Here is a 16292-nt window from a genome sequence, read left to right on the forward strand (position 1 = left end):
TGTCCCACATCGTGCAAATTTTATTTTTATTTATTTACTTATTTTGAGACAGGCTCACTCTGTCAATCAGGCTGGAGTGTAGTGGCATGACCTCAGCTCACTGCAATGTCTGCCTCCTGGGCTCAAGCAATCCTCTTACCTCAACCTCCCAAATAGATGGAACTACAGGCATTCACCACCATGCTTGGCTAATTTTTGTAATTTTTGGAGTGACAGGGTTTCACCGTGTTGCTCAGGCTGTGCACATTTGAAAGCCACAGCAATGCACAAGTTTCCATGTCCCTGGGTCTTTCTCCAACACTCCTGTACACACCTGTGCCTAAGATTGAGGATAGCTGTATCTGTCCCGATTCCTCTGTCCCGTGTTTTGAACGTGGTCTGGTGGACTGATCTCATTTCATGGTTAGCTGCTAACAGGGGACTCTAAATGATGAAGAACAGTGTCAACCCTCCCATTGCTTCCTGCTGTTACCCTCGCGTTTGTGTTCTTGTATATATTTATGTATTTACAATTTATAGAGATGCTATTTTTCATTGGTACTCCAAGCAAGAGTTTGGAAGAGTGGGTACTGACAAGAGATCAGGCAGGCCTCTAGGAACTGATTTGCCTCCCTTATTCCACCTCTGACTGCACCATTAATGGCTTGGAAATAAAAGTTTCAGGGAGCCCCACGAGCCTGGGGGCTCAACACAGAGGCCAGTCCTAGGTTGGCGGTCTCAGCAATGGGCAGTGGGTCATTAGTGTTTTCACCTTACATGAAATGCTTACAATTGTAGAATGAACAATTTCTAGCAATTATTTGTGGAAACTATTATTCTTAATACAATTCCTGAGGCCGATAATTCTGTGAGCTGCTTTACCTTGAAGTATCGTCTGTTAAATAAAAAATTCAAGGGCCCATTTCCTGCCCAAGCAGCTGGGGACTTCCTGCAATCACCCTGATTAATACCAGAACCACCAACTGGAATGCAAATCTTTTCCTGCTATGCTGCAACAATACTTGAAATTTCTCCTAGAAAAATTTACAACCAGGAATTATAAGTTTTTATTTTTTTTAAATTTCAACCTGATTTTATTGGCAAAAGGAAAACCAAGGCAAGTGTTTGTGATTTGTGGTTTTGCAAAGCTGACTTATCCATTATTGGAAAATGGACTGAGGCCTCAGACTTGTTCAAAGCAGTGTCTGTGTGTGTGTGTGTACGTGCACACATATACGTGTACGTGTATGTTTGCGTGTGTATACACATGTGCTTGTGTTTAATGGAATTCCACGAAGGTTCTGCACCCTTTAGCTGTGTGAACTGATGACCTGAAAAATGAAGCTTCATATCTTATTACTGATCCCTTCATCACCGCAGGTAATGATTGACTATTTCATTGCTTAGAAAATTACACCTTCACTTTATAAAGCTTTCAGTTGAATCATAGTTGTATTTTTAATAGTCTGCTAGAGTTAAAACTTCAAAAACTCTCATTATTGTAACAACATGAGGCTCCTGCTGTCCTCTGAACCATACCTGAATTTAATTAAACAATCAAGGCAAGAAATATTTAAGTCACTGAGGGCTTAGCCAGTGAACATTCGATAAGCAGTTGAGATATGGGAATTGGCAGTGCCAGCCGTTGCAGGTGGTGAACTTAACTAAGTTAAACTAGAGGCATCCGACACAAGGCCCTCAGCTGATCTTCAGTGTCAAGCAAGTATCAGTGTTGGCATTTATTTTTCTTAGAAGTCAATTATTACTATTTCCTTTCCTCACTCAAATTGGGTGTAGTTGGAAAAAGATTTTCTCCAAACAAGAAAAAAATGTTTTTTCTGGAAAGTCAGAATCTAGATGTGAATAAAGAAAGAAGCCAGTCGGGCGTGGTGGCTCATGCCTGTAAACCCAGCACTTTGAAAGGCTGAGGTGGGAGGATCACTTGAGCCCAGGAGTTCAAGACCAGCCTGGGCAACATAGTAAGACCCCATTTCTACAATAAATTTTAAAAATTAGCCAGGCATGGTGGTGTGCATCTGTAGTCCCAGCTACTTGGGAGGCTGAGGTGGGAGAATCGCCTGAGCCCAGGAAGTCGAGGCTGCAGTCAGTTGAGATTGCACCACTGCACTCCAGCCTGGGTGGCAGAATGAGACCCTGTATATAAAAAAAAAAAAAAATAAGCCCTGCATGTGGATGAAGGAGAGTCCCATTGCTAATATAGGATTAACTGCCAGAAAGTATCAGATCTTTCTTGAACACCTGACTTCTTCAAGTTCTCTGAGACAGAGAACCTGGAGCTTGTCAACGAAAAACCTGCTGACCATGTTGAGAAAATAGAAAATATATGTATCTATCATGTGCTAAATGCCAAAATGAGTGGCAATAATAGTAATAGTAGTAACGGTAATGATAATAGTAGTGTCTGCTCTTCGTGGAGCACTTTCTGTAAAATTCACCCAGCAATTTCACATACAGCTCAAACCATGGAAACCACTCAGGACAGTTCCTTCTGTTGCCTTCACTGACTTAGGGGAGACTATGTGGAATATTCAGCAAATGTGTATGAATGGAGTCGGGGAATGAGTGACGCAGGGCGTGAGCAAGCAACAGGTGAGGAGTAAACATTTCAAATGAATTGTTAGCTGTGACCACCACTTCAAATGAGAAAGGCTGTGATGTGTAAGACTCAATGATAAAACTCCGTGTATCTTCGTTGAACTAAACTGAAGACAAACACATTTGTTCAGTTCATGTATTTAGTGAGTTTTATTTTTGGAAGAAGGAATGATAAGTTTGATGCATGGAGCAAACATCAGAGCATCAACGGTCTGCTTTTATCAATGAGCTCCAAGCAGAGTCAAATTTTTGAGTTCTGTACGTCAAGAATTAAAAAGCAATTCTGAATTTATTATGACTTTTACTATTAAAAAACGTGTAAAACATCCTGCTTCAAAGGTAAATTTTACTTTTTCAGTTCTGTTTACATTTGGAGGACATTATTTGGGATGGAGGAGTACTTCTCCATGCCTGCAACTCATAGGTTTCTAACCTTTAACTCAAATAAAGATTTCAGTTAGTGTCCATCCAATCTGTCCTCCTAAGTTCCACTTTTTAAAAAAAATCTCAAAATATCATGTAGTTTATGCTAGGGAATGTGACCTAAAAATAGAAATTACTAAGAACAGGTGTTTGGATTTGTGTTGGAAAGAGAGGAGGAGAGACTGGAACCAGAACTGAGATATGTGTTCTCCTGTAGTACATGGGATTGAATCAGGATTTGTATTAAGCTGGTGGTACAAGGAGAGTTTCCTGGTTATGTTAAATCACTTGACACAGGACATGTGGTTTGCTAAGGCAGGTGCTGAAGCATTGGCACAGATGCACCAAGGGCTGAACTGCGCATTTGGGAGAATATGTCATCTGTGCATTAATCCATCTGAAAAATTCCCATTTGCTAAGGGAAGTCATGTCATTTGATGGGTAGGGCTCTGGGACTCAGATTCCAGATCAGCACAGTGCTACCACAGTCTGATAGTGACCAGGGAGGGTGCCCTTAACAGCTCTCACCTAGGTTTCCCATCTGCAAAAACAATAGAGCACTATATGCTCCGTAGCTCATATATGCAAGTGTAATTTAGGTTGCATTATTTGAGCTGTACATTCCACTTATATAAAATAGGCTTAAATAGCTAAGTTGCGTTATCACTTGAGACCATTGAGGTGCTATAAAACAAATATGTTAACTGTGTGCAAAAGTATTCATTATTCATCAGTCTGTCTCTTGCATTTCCCCAAGTTTATGGACCCAGTCATTGGGTACAATTTGCATTCTGAGAGCAAGGCATTGTGTAGGAGTCTACAAAAAGACTAGTGATCTATGCCCTTCCAAAGTTTAAGAGAAAAGAATAAATAGATATGCCATGCAAGATATCAAGTAATGAGAGCTGTCAGTATTACAAGAGACCACACAGGGACAATCAGGGAGGTCTTAAAAGAAGCAGCATTGGGCCGTGTGTGGTGGCTCACTCCTGTTAATCCCAGCACTTTGGGAGCCCAAGGTGGGTGGATCATGAGGTCAGGAGTTCCAGACCAGCCTGGCCGAGATGGCGAAACCCCATCTCTACTAAAAATACAAAAATTAGCCGAGTGTGGTGGCAGGTTCCTGTAATCCCAGCTACTCAGGAGGCTGAGGCAGAGTAACCTCAGGAAGTAGAACTTGAACTCAGGAAGTAGAGGTTGCAGTGAGCCGAGATCACGCCACCGCACTCCAGCCTGGGCAACAGAGAGAGCCTCCATCTCAAAAAAAAAAAAAAAAAAAAAGCAGCGTTGGTGTCACTATTGGTATCACTAGTAGTTAGCTTGAAAATACCATTCAGCTCAACCACAGTCACTGGCGATGCCCCTTTCAGTATTTGATGATGACATGTGCCTCCACCCCATTTGTGGCTGTGCTTTGTCACCAGTCTGGGCCTCTTCCAGTGCATCAGGGAGGCATGTGGTGATTTTTAAAGACTTGAAGAATATTGGAGAAAGCCAGCCCCTCTAACCATCATCTGGACTGGGGATTGTCAGGCTGCTCTCTGGGTAGCTGTGGTAGGTCAGAGCATCAGTTCTTACCAATTTTATTTGTTGTCATTCCTCTTAGGATTTCTTGTCTGTTTCTGTGTCCAACAAGTATTTGAAATCCATTAATATTTGGCCAGACTTTCCCATACACATGCATGCACATATGCATACCAACCATGAATGGCACTTAGGTGTTATATGATTTGACCAAGACCACATTTGGATCCTGGAAGGGAATAGAAGTTTTGAATTTTCCTTTCTGATGTGCACAGTCCCAGGCATTCTATATATATATATAGAATTTTATATATCCCATTTTATATATAAAGAAACTGAGGCTGGGGGGGTCAAGTAATTTGCCCAATATCAAGCAGCTTGTGAATGACAGAGCCAAGACCCTGACTGAGGTCCCTGCACCTCCACAGCCCATGCTGTCTCCCATTTTCTTCCCTGCCCATTTCCCTCAGTTCCCTGCAACTGCTGTCTTCAGCTCAGCCTTCTGTCTTTCGTGGAGGGTGAGCTGTGCTTCTCCAGATGCCTGCATGAAGCCTGCGTCAGGGCTCTGGGCAGCTCAGTCCTACCTGTGGTCGCCATCATTATGCCAAAGGTAGACTTTGCCATCCAGATAACATTGGCCTATGGTTCCTTTAAGAATGTCTCATGTCCTTAACCACTACTGTCTGAACAGCCTGAAATAAGTGATACAGCCTCTACAAACACTTGGCTGGTTATTCAGCATTCTCAGTATATCATTAATAATAAACAAATACTTCCCAATGGTAATTGAATCACTCAAAAAATATTGTAGAAGACGATAAAAGCATGACATTGAAATATAATTCCCAAATTCAATTTAATCTGAAATTAGGTTTCCGTCTGGGTATTTGAGTTAGTGTTACAGCAGAAAAGGTTGTCCTTCCTTCACTTAACAAACATGAATAGAAACCTGTTAGGTACTGTCAAGTCCACTGGCAGTGGGGCTGTGAGCACGGATAAGAGGAGTCTCTGTCTTTTAGAAACTTATAAACTAGTAAGGGGAAAAAGATAAAATATATTTATGACTTTAGCAAATGGGATGATAACCATTTTAAAGTACTATGGTGCACAGGAGCAAGATATATTCTCTGGTCTGCATAATTTGAATAGTAGTTATAGTTCTTGGTTGCCACATAGCAACCTTATCTTCAAAATGTGTTCTATTCATTCTTCTGTGACTTTATTAATGGTGGTATTAAATGTAATCACTGTGTGCTACTTTTTTATGCTGATCTGCTGGCATTCATTGCATTACCAATGTGGGCATTGTACTGATTGGAGACACAAATTGTGAAATAGTGGTGCTGAGATTTTGGTGGGAATCAGAATCACCTGGGGATGTGTTCCAATACACCCAAATGCCAGCTCCTAACCCTCGACCCACAAAATTAGAACTATACCACTGCAGGCTTGGGTAGCTACATTGTGCTCTGTATCTCTCAGATGTTGATGCATCAGAGTTTGAGACTTGATACTAGAAAAAAATCATTGAAAATACTTTAAATGTAAAAGTTGAAGACCAAGATTTCCCCAGACTTGGGACATTGTGGACTTTGAATTCCTTAGAAAGGTAGGCAGACACGGTAGCAAGTTTATCGAGGGCAATTTCTGGACCGTAATGTGTCTTCTTCATTAGCAGCTCAAGGGCCAGCCAGCGGAGGGTAGTTTGGTATTTCGTGTTCCTCCTTTTCTCCCTAAGGCAGCCTCCCATTTGGGATTTCAGCCTGAATCTTTTTCACAGCCATGACACATTTCCTCTGCCATGTGGTTACCCTGGCCTTGATTAATTGCCTTTAATAGAACTTCAGAGAATGGGTGGAGGCTAAAATGACTACATCTACATCACCCTTGGTACTGATCAAGAATTTTGCAGAAATTCAGCAGTATTTGCATGCCAGATTTCCTTGGATACAGCCTTCAATCACGTTCAGGTTACACTATTACATGAATCCCAGCTAGGCTCTGACATCAAAGTGTCAAGGTTTCAGCCTTGACTCGGTAACCCTGGATGTAGTCTTTCTCCAGTCCTCGGTCTTGCTGTCTTTATATTAAAGCTACCTTATAGAGCTGTGTTGAGTTTTAAATTAGAATATAGGTTACAAGCCTACCATAAAAGCTGTAAAATGGTGCGTGCTTATAAATGTTAATTACTATATTTACTAGTAATATATTACTAAATAGCTCTAAGCAAAGCAGTTAAATAGACAAATGTGTCTTCAGCCTAGGCAACAAGTACAGATTCTCTTGACACCTTTTGGAGCTGACTTTCCCCTACACTGGTGTCTTCCTGTCCCTGCTGCCTTCTGTCCACTCCTTATGGAATTCTTGGCAGCATAATGTCCCACATAAATAGAAACCACCATGTCCTTCTTTGCTTTCCCTCTCTCTTGCCTTCCCCCTTTTCTCTGCATCTCACCACATGAGACCCTGTGCTCTGGGAATCCATACAATGGCTGGGTGCCAGACATTAATGGCAATAGTGGCTTAGCTCTGCAAGAATGTATTTACCTTAATGAGAGGTCTTCAGAGCCACAGGAGCTCCCAAGGAAGTATGTTGTGTTCTTCTGGAATAGTTGAAAATGGGATCACTGATATGAGCCTTGAGAGCACTCAAGGCCCTCCTACAGCTTTCACAGGTTAAGAAGAAGAGAGTTGCTGATGAGGGAGGTAGCAGCCCTGGAAAATGTGATTCTCACAGGTGCACGGCTCCATTTTCTCAGGTGTTATTAAGGGAGTGTTAATTGGCATTGTAGGATCTCAACACCTCTGATGGCCCCCATTAAGGGTTCCTATGGCTGCTGTAGCTTGAGATGTACCTGTACTCTGAGCCAGGTGTGGATCTCCAAAGTGGTGTGGTTTTCACATGAAGGTAACCTGTGCTTCTTCAAATGACACCCACAAATACATGAAGCCATAGTCACCTGTTCGGTTTCTGTGGAGCTACTCTCTCCAAATAGACAGACGGATTCAGGTCAAGCACAGCCCGCCCATCACAGCCTCCAGCAGTGCAGCCCTAATAGTTTGAGATGGAACATCCCCAGGTAGGGGTAGAGACAGAATGTCAGCCCACCATGAGTTGCAGTAGCTGTTTGTAGTTCTCAAATTGCAGTAAGCATCAAACTCGCCTGGGGAGCTTGTTTGGACAGCTCAAACGCCTGAATCTCTCTTTTCTGAGTCAACAATTCCTGGGTAGAAGCCTGGCATCTACATTTCTAACGAACACCCATGGAAACTCTAACAATCCTGCTGAGCAGAAAAGAGTGTGGAGAAAAAGAAGCAACATAGAGCAGTGTTGGCCTAATCAAGAAGATCCCAAGTCCCTCCACCCCATTCAAAACGCAGGCATCTGGACATTTACTCTTCTATGATATTGGTGTACACTTTGAGGCAATTTGGTGGATGGTCCATTCTTCAGAAACTGTCTTGGAACACGTGAATATTCTTAACCAATTGGCAGTTGTGGCTTTTATTTTTGCCTGCTTGGCATATAGGCATGAGGGAGTCTCACAGTCTTGACTTGTAATTGTTAGAGGGTATCAGATAATTTAAACTGTTTTTGTTCTGAAAGAACCATCTCTCTCTCTCTCTCTCTCATAGCTTTGGCATGATTCATGATGGAGAAGGGAACATGTGCAAAAAGTCCGAGGGCAACATCATGTCCCCTACATTGGCAGGACACAATGGAGTCTTCTCCTGGTCACCCTGCAGCCGCCAGTATCTACACAAATTTCTAAGGTAGGAACTCTTTAAGCTGGTCTTGTGATCTTTCGGGGCCTTTGATGCTCACTGCCTGGTCAGCCAGATACTGTGCAAGCAGCCCCAGACTGTGCTTCCTGATGTGGTTCCCTTTGAAGGTGTCTTGAGACATTCAGTTGACCGAAGAGTTTGCTAAAAATCTCCTTAGAGCGTGGAGGCCTGTTGGCTTAATCTGACATTGATTCAAAGGGAATCAATGACTTGAGACTAAAAGGGAGCCATAAGACACTTACCAAAATATTTGTCACTAACATTTAAGTTTTACAATTCTCACTTCCATAATTAGGAATCTTCAGGAAGTGAATAGAAAGATCGTACATGTACACATCTGTATACACAATAATAAAGCATAACTTTTTTTGGTTTTTCTTCTTTCTCTTTATTTTTTCTTTCTTTTCCTTCCTTCCATTTTCTTTCTTTCTTTTTCTTCCTTTCTCTCTCACTTTCTTTCTTTTTACTAAATGCATTCCTCATTAGGTGAAGAAACTTGAGTATATAAACTTTAACCTAGCTCTAATATTCTGTAATCTTCAATAATATTTTTAGAAATTTTCTCTAAGCACTAATTTATTTAGGAGATAAAACATTGGGGAGGTAGGGTTTGATCCTTGAAAAATAGTAGATTTGAAAATTTCAGAGAAATGAGGAACTTTATGAAACGTTCTTAGAACTGCTAGTTTATATACTTGTTCCCTAAATCTCTTTGGCTTTGAGTTTGAAGTTTGGTTTAAATCTTAAGCCAAAACTTTATTTCTGACATTACAGTCCAGTGTGAATTGGAAAGTCTCTGCTCCACACAGTCATTCAGAGACCCAGGTTTCTTCCATCCTGTGACCTTTCCTCTTCCAGGACCTAGTTCCCCACTGCAGCCATCTGGGGACTGAGGACAGAGAGAGCCCAGGAGGGTGTGCGGGACAAGGGTGGTGTTCCTGGAGGAACTCATATGACTGCCCAGAAGTGCAAGGGGCATTGAGAAATGTCCTCTACCCATGTGCTCAGGTGACAGAGAGCCATCTGTGCCACATGATGAACCCCAAATCCTATTGCAGAAAAGTAAATAAAAATTTTTTAAAAAATTTAAAAAAGCAAATAAAAATTTTAAAATGAAGAACAGAGGGAAGGACACAAATGTATAGATTCTAAGGAACTAGCTAGTTGTGATAGGAAAGTTTGAAATTTGACAAGAAGAATTATATTTATATTATTAAAAAGTAGGACAAATACTAATACTTCCAACAAAAGCAAAGGGTTTTTTTTTTTTAAGTAACAGCTTTAATGAGCTAAAATTAATACACAAAAACTACACATATTTAACGTATACAGTAAGATGAGTTTAGACGTTTGCATGCACCAATGAAATAATCTCCAGGGAGATTCCAGCAGGTTTGGTGGAAGAAAAAAATAGCTTAGCAGCACCCAAGAAGTCCCCAGGCTAGGAAACGAGATTATCTGCCTTCCAAGTCTTTGTAACGTACATGTCTTTGCAGTCAAAACTAGGAACTAGTTATTCCAAACTGAGAACTAAGAACAAAGTTCCCCTACTCTATTAGATCCTGTAGACTCTTCAGTTCTCAACCGGCCTCTCTGGTTCCTTTCACTGACCTTACTTCTTTGTGTCCTACCTTTTTTTTGTTTTCTTTCTTCCTTTTTTATTCATTTATTTAATTAATAGAGCTCTTTTTTTCTGTTGCACAAATTAAGTCTTCTTATTTCTAGGACACTATTTGAGTAGCAGGATCACACCAGTACTTCTGTTGGTTTTACTCCAGTGTACTTTCTGGTGGTCTGTTGCCCCAGGGCTCACCTGGGGCTGGATTGCCCCTATGGCTGCCTCTTCCTTCATTCTCTAGGGATCCTGGCTTCCCAGCCAGGATTTTGATCATCAGCCTCCAGGGGCTGTGTTCCTCTAGCTTCCTCCTTTTTGGTGTTCCTCCTCCAAGGACTAAAGTATGTTAACACATTAAGAAACAACTGTGTTTCATAGTTTATGCCACCCAGCATAAGTGGCAACAGTTTGGACGATATGTGTATCTTGGTAATATAAACCTGTATTCTGGGAATATACACTTGATCATTTTTTTTAAAAAAATTATATTACCAAAAAAAGACAATGTTAAAGCTATTCTACAACTGACATGATGCATAGGAGTACATTTAGCATTTGTTTTTCCCTGCATGGTATTCTCAGAGTCAAGCTGGGGATTGTTAGCATTGTTTTTAGCTGTTTCTTGCAGCTGTTCACATTTTTCTCTCTCTGTGTGTGTAGAAATTCTACTCTGGATAACAAGGAAGATTATTCAGTTTAGGCTCACCATGCTGTTATTTGCATTAATAAGGAAAATTCGGAGTTTTCTATATTCCAGATCCTTTCTATAGTTTTCTAGATTCAGAATTTTTTAAACCTCTTTTTCATCTTAATCGTTATGAGGAAGATACAGTAACACTTTTTCTATTTTGAAATATCCTCTGACAACTGAAAAAATCGGGGGATTATAATTTGGGTGTGTAGTGAGAACCAGCGTTATGAAAGTCCAAAAAAAGTTTTGAAACTGCCAAGAAATATAGGCAGACTCATGGAAAGAAGATAATTACATGCTCGGGGAATAATTATTTTGAGGACGTTGAAAATAGAATGTCATCTTGAAGACATAATATAGTCCTAAGAATGATTATTAAGGTACTGGAATTAAAAGCCATTTTCTTTCTATGATACTGGAACACCTGAACTATAAGTTGAAGTGTGCTGATGTGTTTTTGTGTGAATCCAGCAAAACACTACTGTAGCATTTCAATGATAAACATTTATTTTCAGGGACTTTACCAATTTCTTTTGACCACATGAGTATAAATAAATAGGTAAGGTTTTACGTGTTTACAAATTTGTTTTCTTGAATGGTGAAATTTTCCAAGAAAGTCTCTTGTTGTTAAATTCACTATTAAGATTCATTTTACTCGAAAACCAGTTGCAAATTGGACATTTCTATAGTGTGTTAAATCTTGATTTTTCGCTGACTTAATGAATCTGAGACTGTCTTGTTTGATTGTTTGCTGACTTTCTGATATCCAAGTAATCAAAATACTGTTATATTCTCCACCAATTAGGTGACTCTTTGGATATGATCCCAACAATGAGCAAGGATAAATGGCTACCTTTTAAGATGAATCTGTTCTCCTTATTAGTAGTCTAGCATTTGATAGTGGGAAAAAATGTAAGGGAACTCAATTGGCCTGAAGTTTTCAGCACAACTCTTCTCTATTCTTGGTAGAGTTATGAAGGCTTGATAGTTTTTTGGAGTGAATTCATCAACCTAGTCAATAAAGTCATGTGTCATCTTCCATTAACCGACACAGACCTCATCACCTTACTCATGTCTGCATCCAGGAGGCCTGTGACTTAGGGAAATTTTAGCTCATTATTTTAAATTTCATGACAACAGGGACTCATCTTCAGTTACTTTTTAAAAATTTAAATCATGCCCTGCAGATCAGTGAAAATGCCAGCTCTCTGACCACGTGAATCTGAACACATCAAAGCATGAGAAAGGTGACCATCATCGCAGGGAACTTGGAGTGTAAGCGGCGCCGTACCCCATACTACTTCTGTTGATGGGAAAATGAGATCTGACCTGACAGCCCATTAAGCGTGTTTTTGCGCATAATGGAAATAATACATTTCGAGTCACACCCTGCTCTGTGATACAAAGCTCATCTTAAGTCATGGCCAGTTGTTGTCTCTGCGGTGCCAGGGTGACTCTAAGCCTGGAAGGCAGGCACTTTCCTGCGGAGGAGGGAAGGACCGAGGGAATCAGTTCATGTCTTGTTGACCCATGTCTGGGAAGGTCTTGACTTTGGTGGGTAGTAGAACCTTTTCTGAGGGCCTCAGTCTTCTTAACTGAAAAATGATGGGATATAACTAAAAGATCTCTCAAGCTCTTTAACATTTTTTGATTCACCACTTAGAGTGGGAAAGGGATTTTGAAATGTTGTAATGATACTTTTGACCTTCCTTAATGTGTTCATTAACATTATTTTTGTTTTGGTACGAAATATATACAGAAAAGTACAAAATTATAAGAGTGCATACAGCTCAATGAATTTTGGCATGATGAACACAGTAGTGTAACTAACTTCTACTCAGATCAAGATACAGAGTGTGGTAAGGACTTTAGAAGCTGCTTCTCCCCACTCCAAGGGCTTCTGCTCTTTCCCAAAGGTAACCACCATCCTGACATGGAACCCTGTGTACTGGAATCAGGAGTTATGCACCATTGTGCAGTTATGAGATTCATCCTTGTTGCTGCATCTAAATATAGCATTAGTCTACTTAGTTATGTTGCATATAATTTATATACTAAATATATAAATATACTAAAACTTATTCATTCATTCTGTTGGTGATAGACATTTGAGTTTCCAATTTTTGGCAATTACAAGGAACAGCACTGTGAATATTCTCTTGGTTTGCATACGTGTCTTGAGTGTACATAGGAATGGAATTTTCAGAGTCATAAATATATAAGCACAGGTGCAATAGACAGTACTAATCAGCTTTCCTAAGTAGCTGTGTGAAGTTACACTCCCAGAAGCATTTGTGAAACTTTCAAAATGGTTTCAAATCCTTCTCAACACTTGGTCATGTTGATATTTTTCATTTTAGGTATCTGGTGTGTGTGTAGTTTCATATCAATGTATTAATTAATAATATTGAATACGTTTTATATGTTTAATGGCCACTTGAATAACCTTTTCCTTTTTAGTAAAGTGCTAAAATCTTTTGTGCATGTAAAAAAAATAGACCCTGTTTTTTTTTCTTCTCTCTTGATGGGAGTATTGTATACATTCTGAGTATAAACATTTTGTCCCATTCTGGAATATATGTATTATAAAATCTTCTCTGACTCTGTGACTTTTTATTTACACTTTTAATGGTGCCTTTTGCTAAACAGAAATTTTTATTTTTTTAATGGAATCCAAATTATTAATGTGTCTTTAAGGTTGGTGCTTTTGTACACTGCTGGAAAAAAAAAAAAAAAAAAAAAGCTCTACTTGTCCCAGAGTTGCAAAGGTGTTCTTCCACATGATCTCCTACAAGTTTTATTGTTTGCTTATCACATGTAGACCACTTAATTTTTGTATATGGCATGCAAAAAAGTCAACATTCATTTTATCCATGTGGTTATTGTGGTCGATTGATTATAAAATGGTTGCAATGATTTTCCTTTCTGCACCCACACTTTTGGTGGTTGGACCATTTTGCATTCTCACTGGAGGTAAATGAGAGTTCCTGTTTCTCCACATTCTCATCAGTGTTTGACATTGTCAGTGTTTTGGATTTTCACTATTCTAAGAGGTGTGTAGTGGTGTCTCATTGATGTTTGGCTTTGCAATTCCCTAATGACATAGGATGTTGAGATCTTTTTATATGCTTATTTGCCATCTATATATTCTTTGATTAGGTGTCTGTTCAGATTTTTGTCCACTTTTTGTTATTCTTGTTGTTATTCTTACTGTTTCTTGTTCTTGGATTGTAAGTGTTATTTATATGCTTTGTGTAACAGCCCTTTATTGGCAATGTCTTTTACAAATATATTCTCCCACTCTGTGTCTTGTCTTCTCATTTTCTTGACATTTATTTCACAGAGCAGACATTTTTTATTTTAATGAAGTACAGCTTGTCAATTATTTCTTTCATTGATTGTGCCTTTGATGTTGTATCAAAAAAGCCATTGTCATATCCAAGATCACCTAGATTTTCTCCTATGTTATTTTCTAGAAGTTCTGTAGTTGTGCATTTTATATTTAGCTGTATGATCCATTGTGAGTTAGTTTTTGTATGGGGTATAAGATCTGCATTTAGATTCATTTTTTAGATTTATTTATTTATTTTATTTTTTGAAATGGAGTCTCACTCTGTTACCCAGGCTGGAGTGCAGTGGTATGATCTCGGCTCACTGTGACCTCTGCCTTCCGGGTTCAAGCGATTCTCCTGCCTCAGCCTCCTGAGTAGCTGGGATTACAGATGCACACCACCATGCCTGGCTAATATTTTTGTATTTTTAGTAGAGACAGGAATTCATCATGTTAGCCAGGCTGGTCTCGAACTCCCGACCTCAACTGATCCACCTTCCTCAGCCTCCCTAAGTGCTGGGATTACAGGTGTGAGCCACCGCGCCCGGCAGATTAATTTTTTTACGTGTAAATGACCAATTGTTTCAGTATGATCAGTTTAAAAGGCTATCTTTTCTCCATTCCATTGCCTTTGCTCCTTTGTCAAAGATCAGTTGACTATATTTATGCGGGTGGATTATTGTCCTTTCTATACTGTTCCACTGATCTATTTGTCCATTCTTTGTAACTTTATAGTAAGTCTTGAAGTTAGGTATTGTCAGTCTTTGTTCTCTTCCTTCAGTATTGCTCTGGTTATTTTAAGTGTTTTGCCTCTCCATATAAACTTTGGAATCAGTTTGTTTATATCCTCAAAATAACTTCCTTTAGTTTTGATTGACATTGCAATGAAGCTATAGATTAAAATGGGAAGAACTAATCTCCTGACAAGATTGAGTCTTCTGATCTATGGACATGAAATATCTCTCTATTTAGTTTTTCTTTGATTTCTTTCATCAGTTTTGTAGATTTTTCTCATGTAGGCTTTGCATATATTTTGCTACATTTATATCTGTTTCATTTTTGGTTGCTAATATAAATGACATGTTTCTAATTTTCAATAAATTCTGTTTGGTTGTCACTGGCATATAGAAAAGCAATTGACTTTTGCATATTAAGCTTTTATCCTGCAACTTTGCCGTAACTTATTAGTTCCAGGAGTTTCTTGGTGGATTCTTTCAAATTTCTACCTAGACAATCATGTCATCTATGAACAAAGATAGTTTTATTTATTCTTTTCCAGTCTGTATGCCTTTTATGTAATATTCTTGCTTTATTGCACTAGGTAGCACTTCCAATACAATGTTGAAAAGGAGTGGTAAGAGGAGTCATTCTTATTTGTTCCTGATTTTAGTGGAGAAGCTTTAAGTTTCGCACCATTAATTATAATGTTAACTGTATGTTTTTTGTAGATGGAAGTTCTCCTCTATTCCTAGTTTGCTGGGATTTTTTTTTTATCATGAATGAGTGTTAAATTTTATCAAATGGTTTTTTTCTTCATCTGTTGATATGATCATGTGGTTTTTCTTCTTTAGCCTATTGATGTGTAATAGATTACATTAATTGACTTTAGAATATTGAACAGACCTTGCAGACCTAGGATTAATCCCACTTGGTCATAGTATATAGTTCTTCTCATGCATTGTTGGATCCAATTTGCTAACATTTTGTTGAGAATTTTTGTATCGATGTTTATGAGAGATAAGAAAAGCTTTCTTTTCTTGTACTATGTTTGTCTAGTTTTGGTATTAGGATAACGCTGACCTCATCTTAAAATTTAGGAAGTATTCCCTCTGCTCCAATTTATTGGAAGAGATTGTAGAGAATTGGTATAAGTTCTTCCCTAATCTCTGGTATAATTCACAGAGAACCCATCTGGGCTATATGTTGCTTTTTATGCACAGAGTCCTGAGCTCTGAAGCAGTGGAACATGGAACTGGGGGTCCTAGAAATGAGCCAGAAATCTTCAGTCAAGGTGGACAACCACTCAGAGCCAAGTTTGGAGGATGATCTGCCATTGCTTATTGTATTGTGATTCTAGGTTTTTGTTTTTTTGGTTTTCTCATGGAAGGGCCTATTGAAATTTGTAGGAGGGATTTAGTTGCTATTTGAAAACACAAAAATATTTAAATACACTTTCCCAAATGCATAAATTATACCAAAGAACATCCTGGAAGAGAAGAGGATAATCTGTTTATGGAAAAAGAAATTATTACTTGTTCTTTAGCCATCTACCAATGATTTCAGCAAGGTTAATTTTCTGCTTGACTTGGGGGTCATCAGAAATCATC

The 16292-nt window shown here is 39.1% G+C and overlaps 1 protein-coding gene across 4 annotated transcripts in view; it reads left to right on the top strand.

The window, feature by feature from the left end:
• ADAMTS16 (ADAM metallopeptidase with thrombospondin type 1 motif 16) overlaps positions 1 to 16292 on the top strand; it is a 180551-nt gene that overhangs the window by 51709 nt on the left and 112550 nt on the right. For all 4 annotated transcript variants that reach the window (XM_034959712.2, XM_034959711.3, XM_034959714.2 and 1 more), the window contains exon 9: positions 8179 to 8316. In XM_034959712.2, the coding sequence (XP_034815603.1) occupies positions 8179 to 8316 (138 nt within the window). The remainder of the gene's footprint in view (positions 1 to 8178; positions 8317 to 16292) is intronic.

This window comes from Pan paniscus, chromosome 4 (genome assembly GCF_029289425.2).
Source record: "Pan paniscus chromosome 4, NHGRI_mPanPan1-v2.0_pri, whole genome shotgun sequence".
Lineage (NCBI taxonomy): Eukaryota > Metazoa > Chordata > Mammalia > Primates > Hominidae > Pan > Pan paniscus.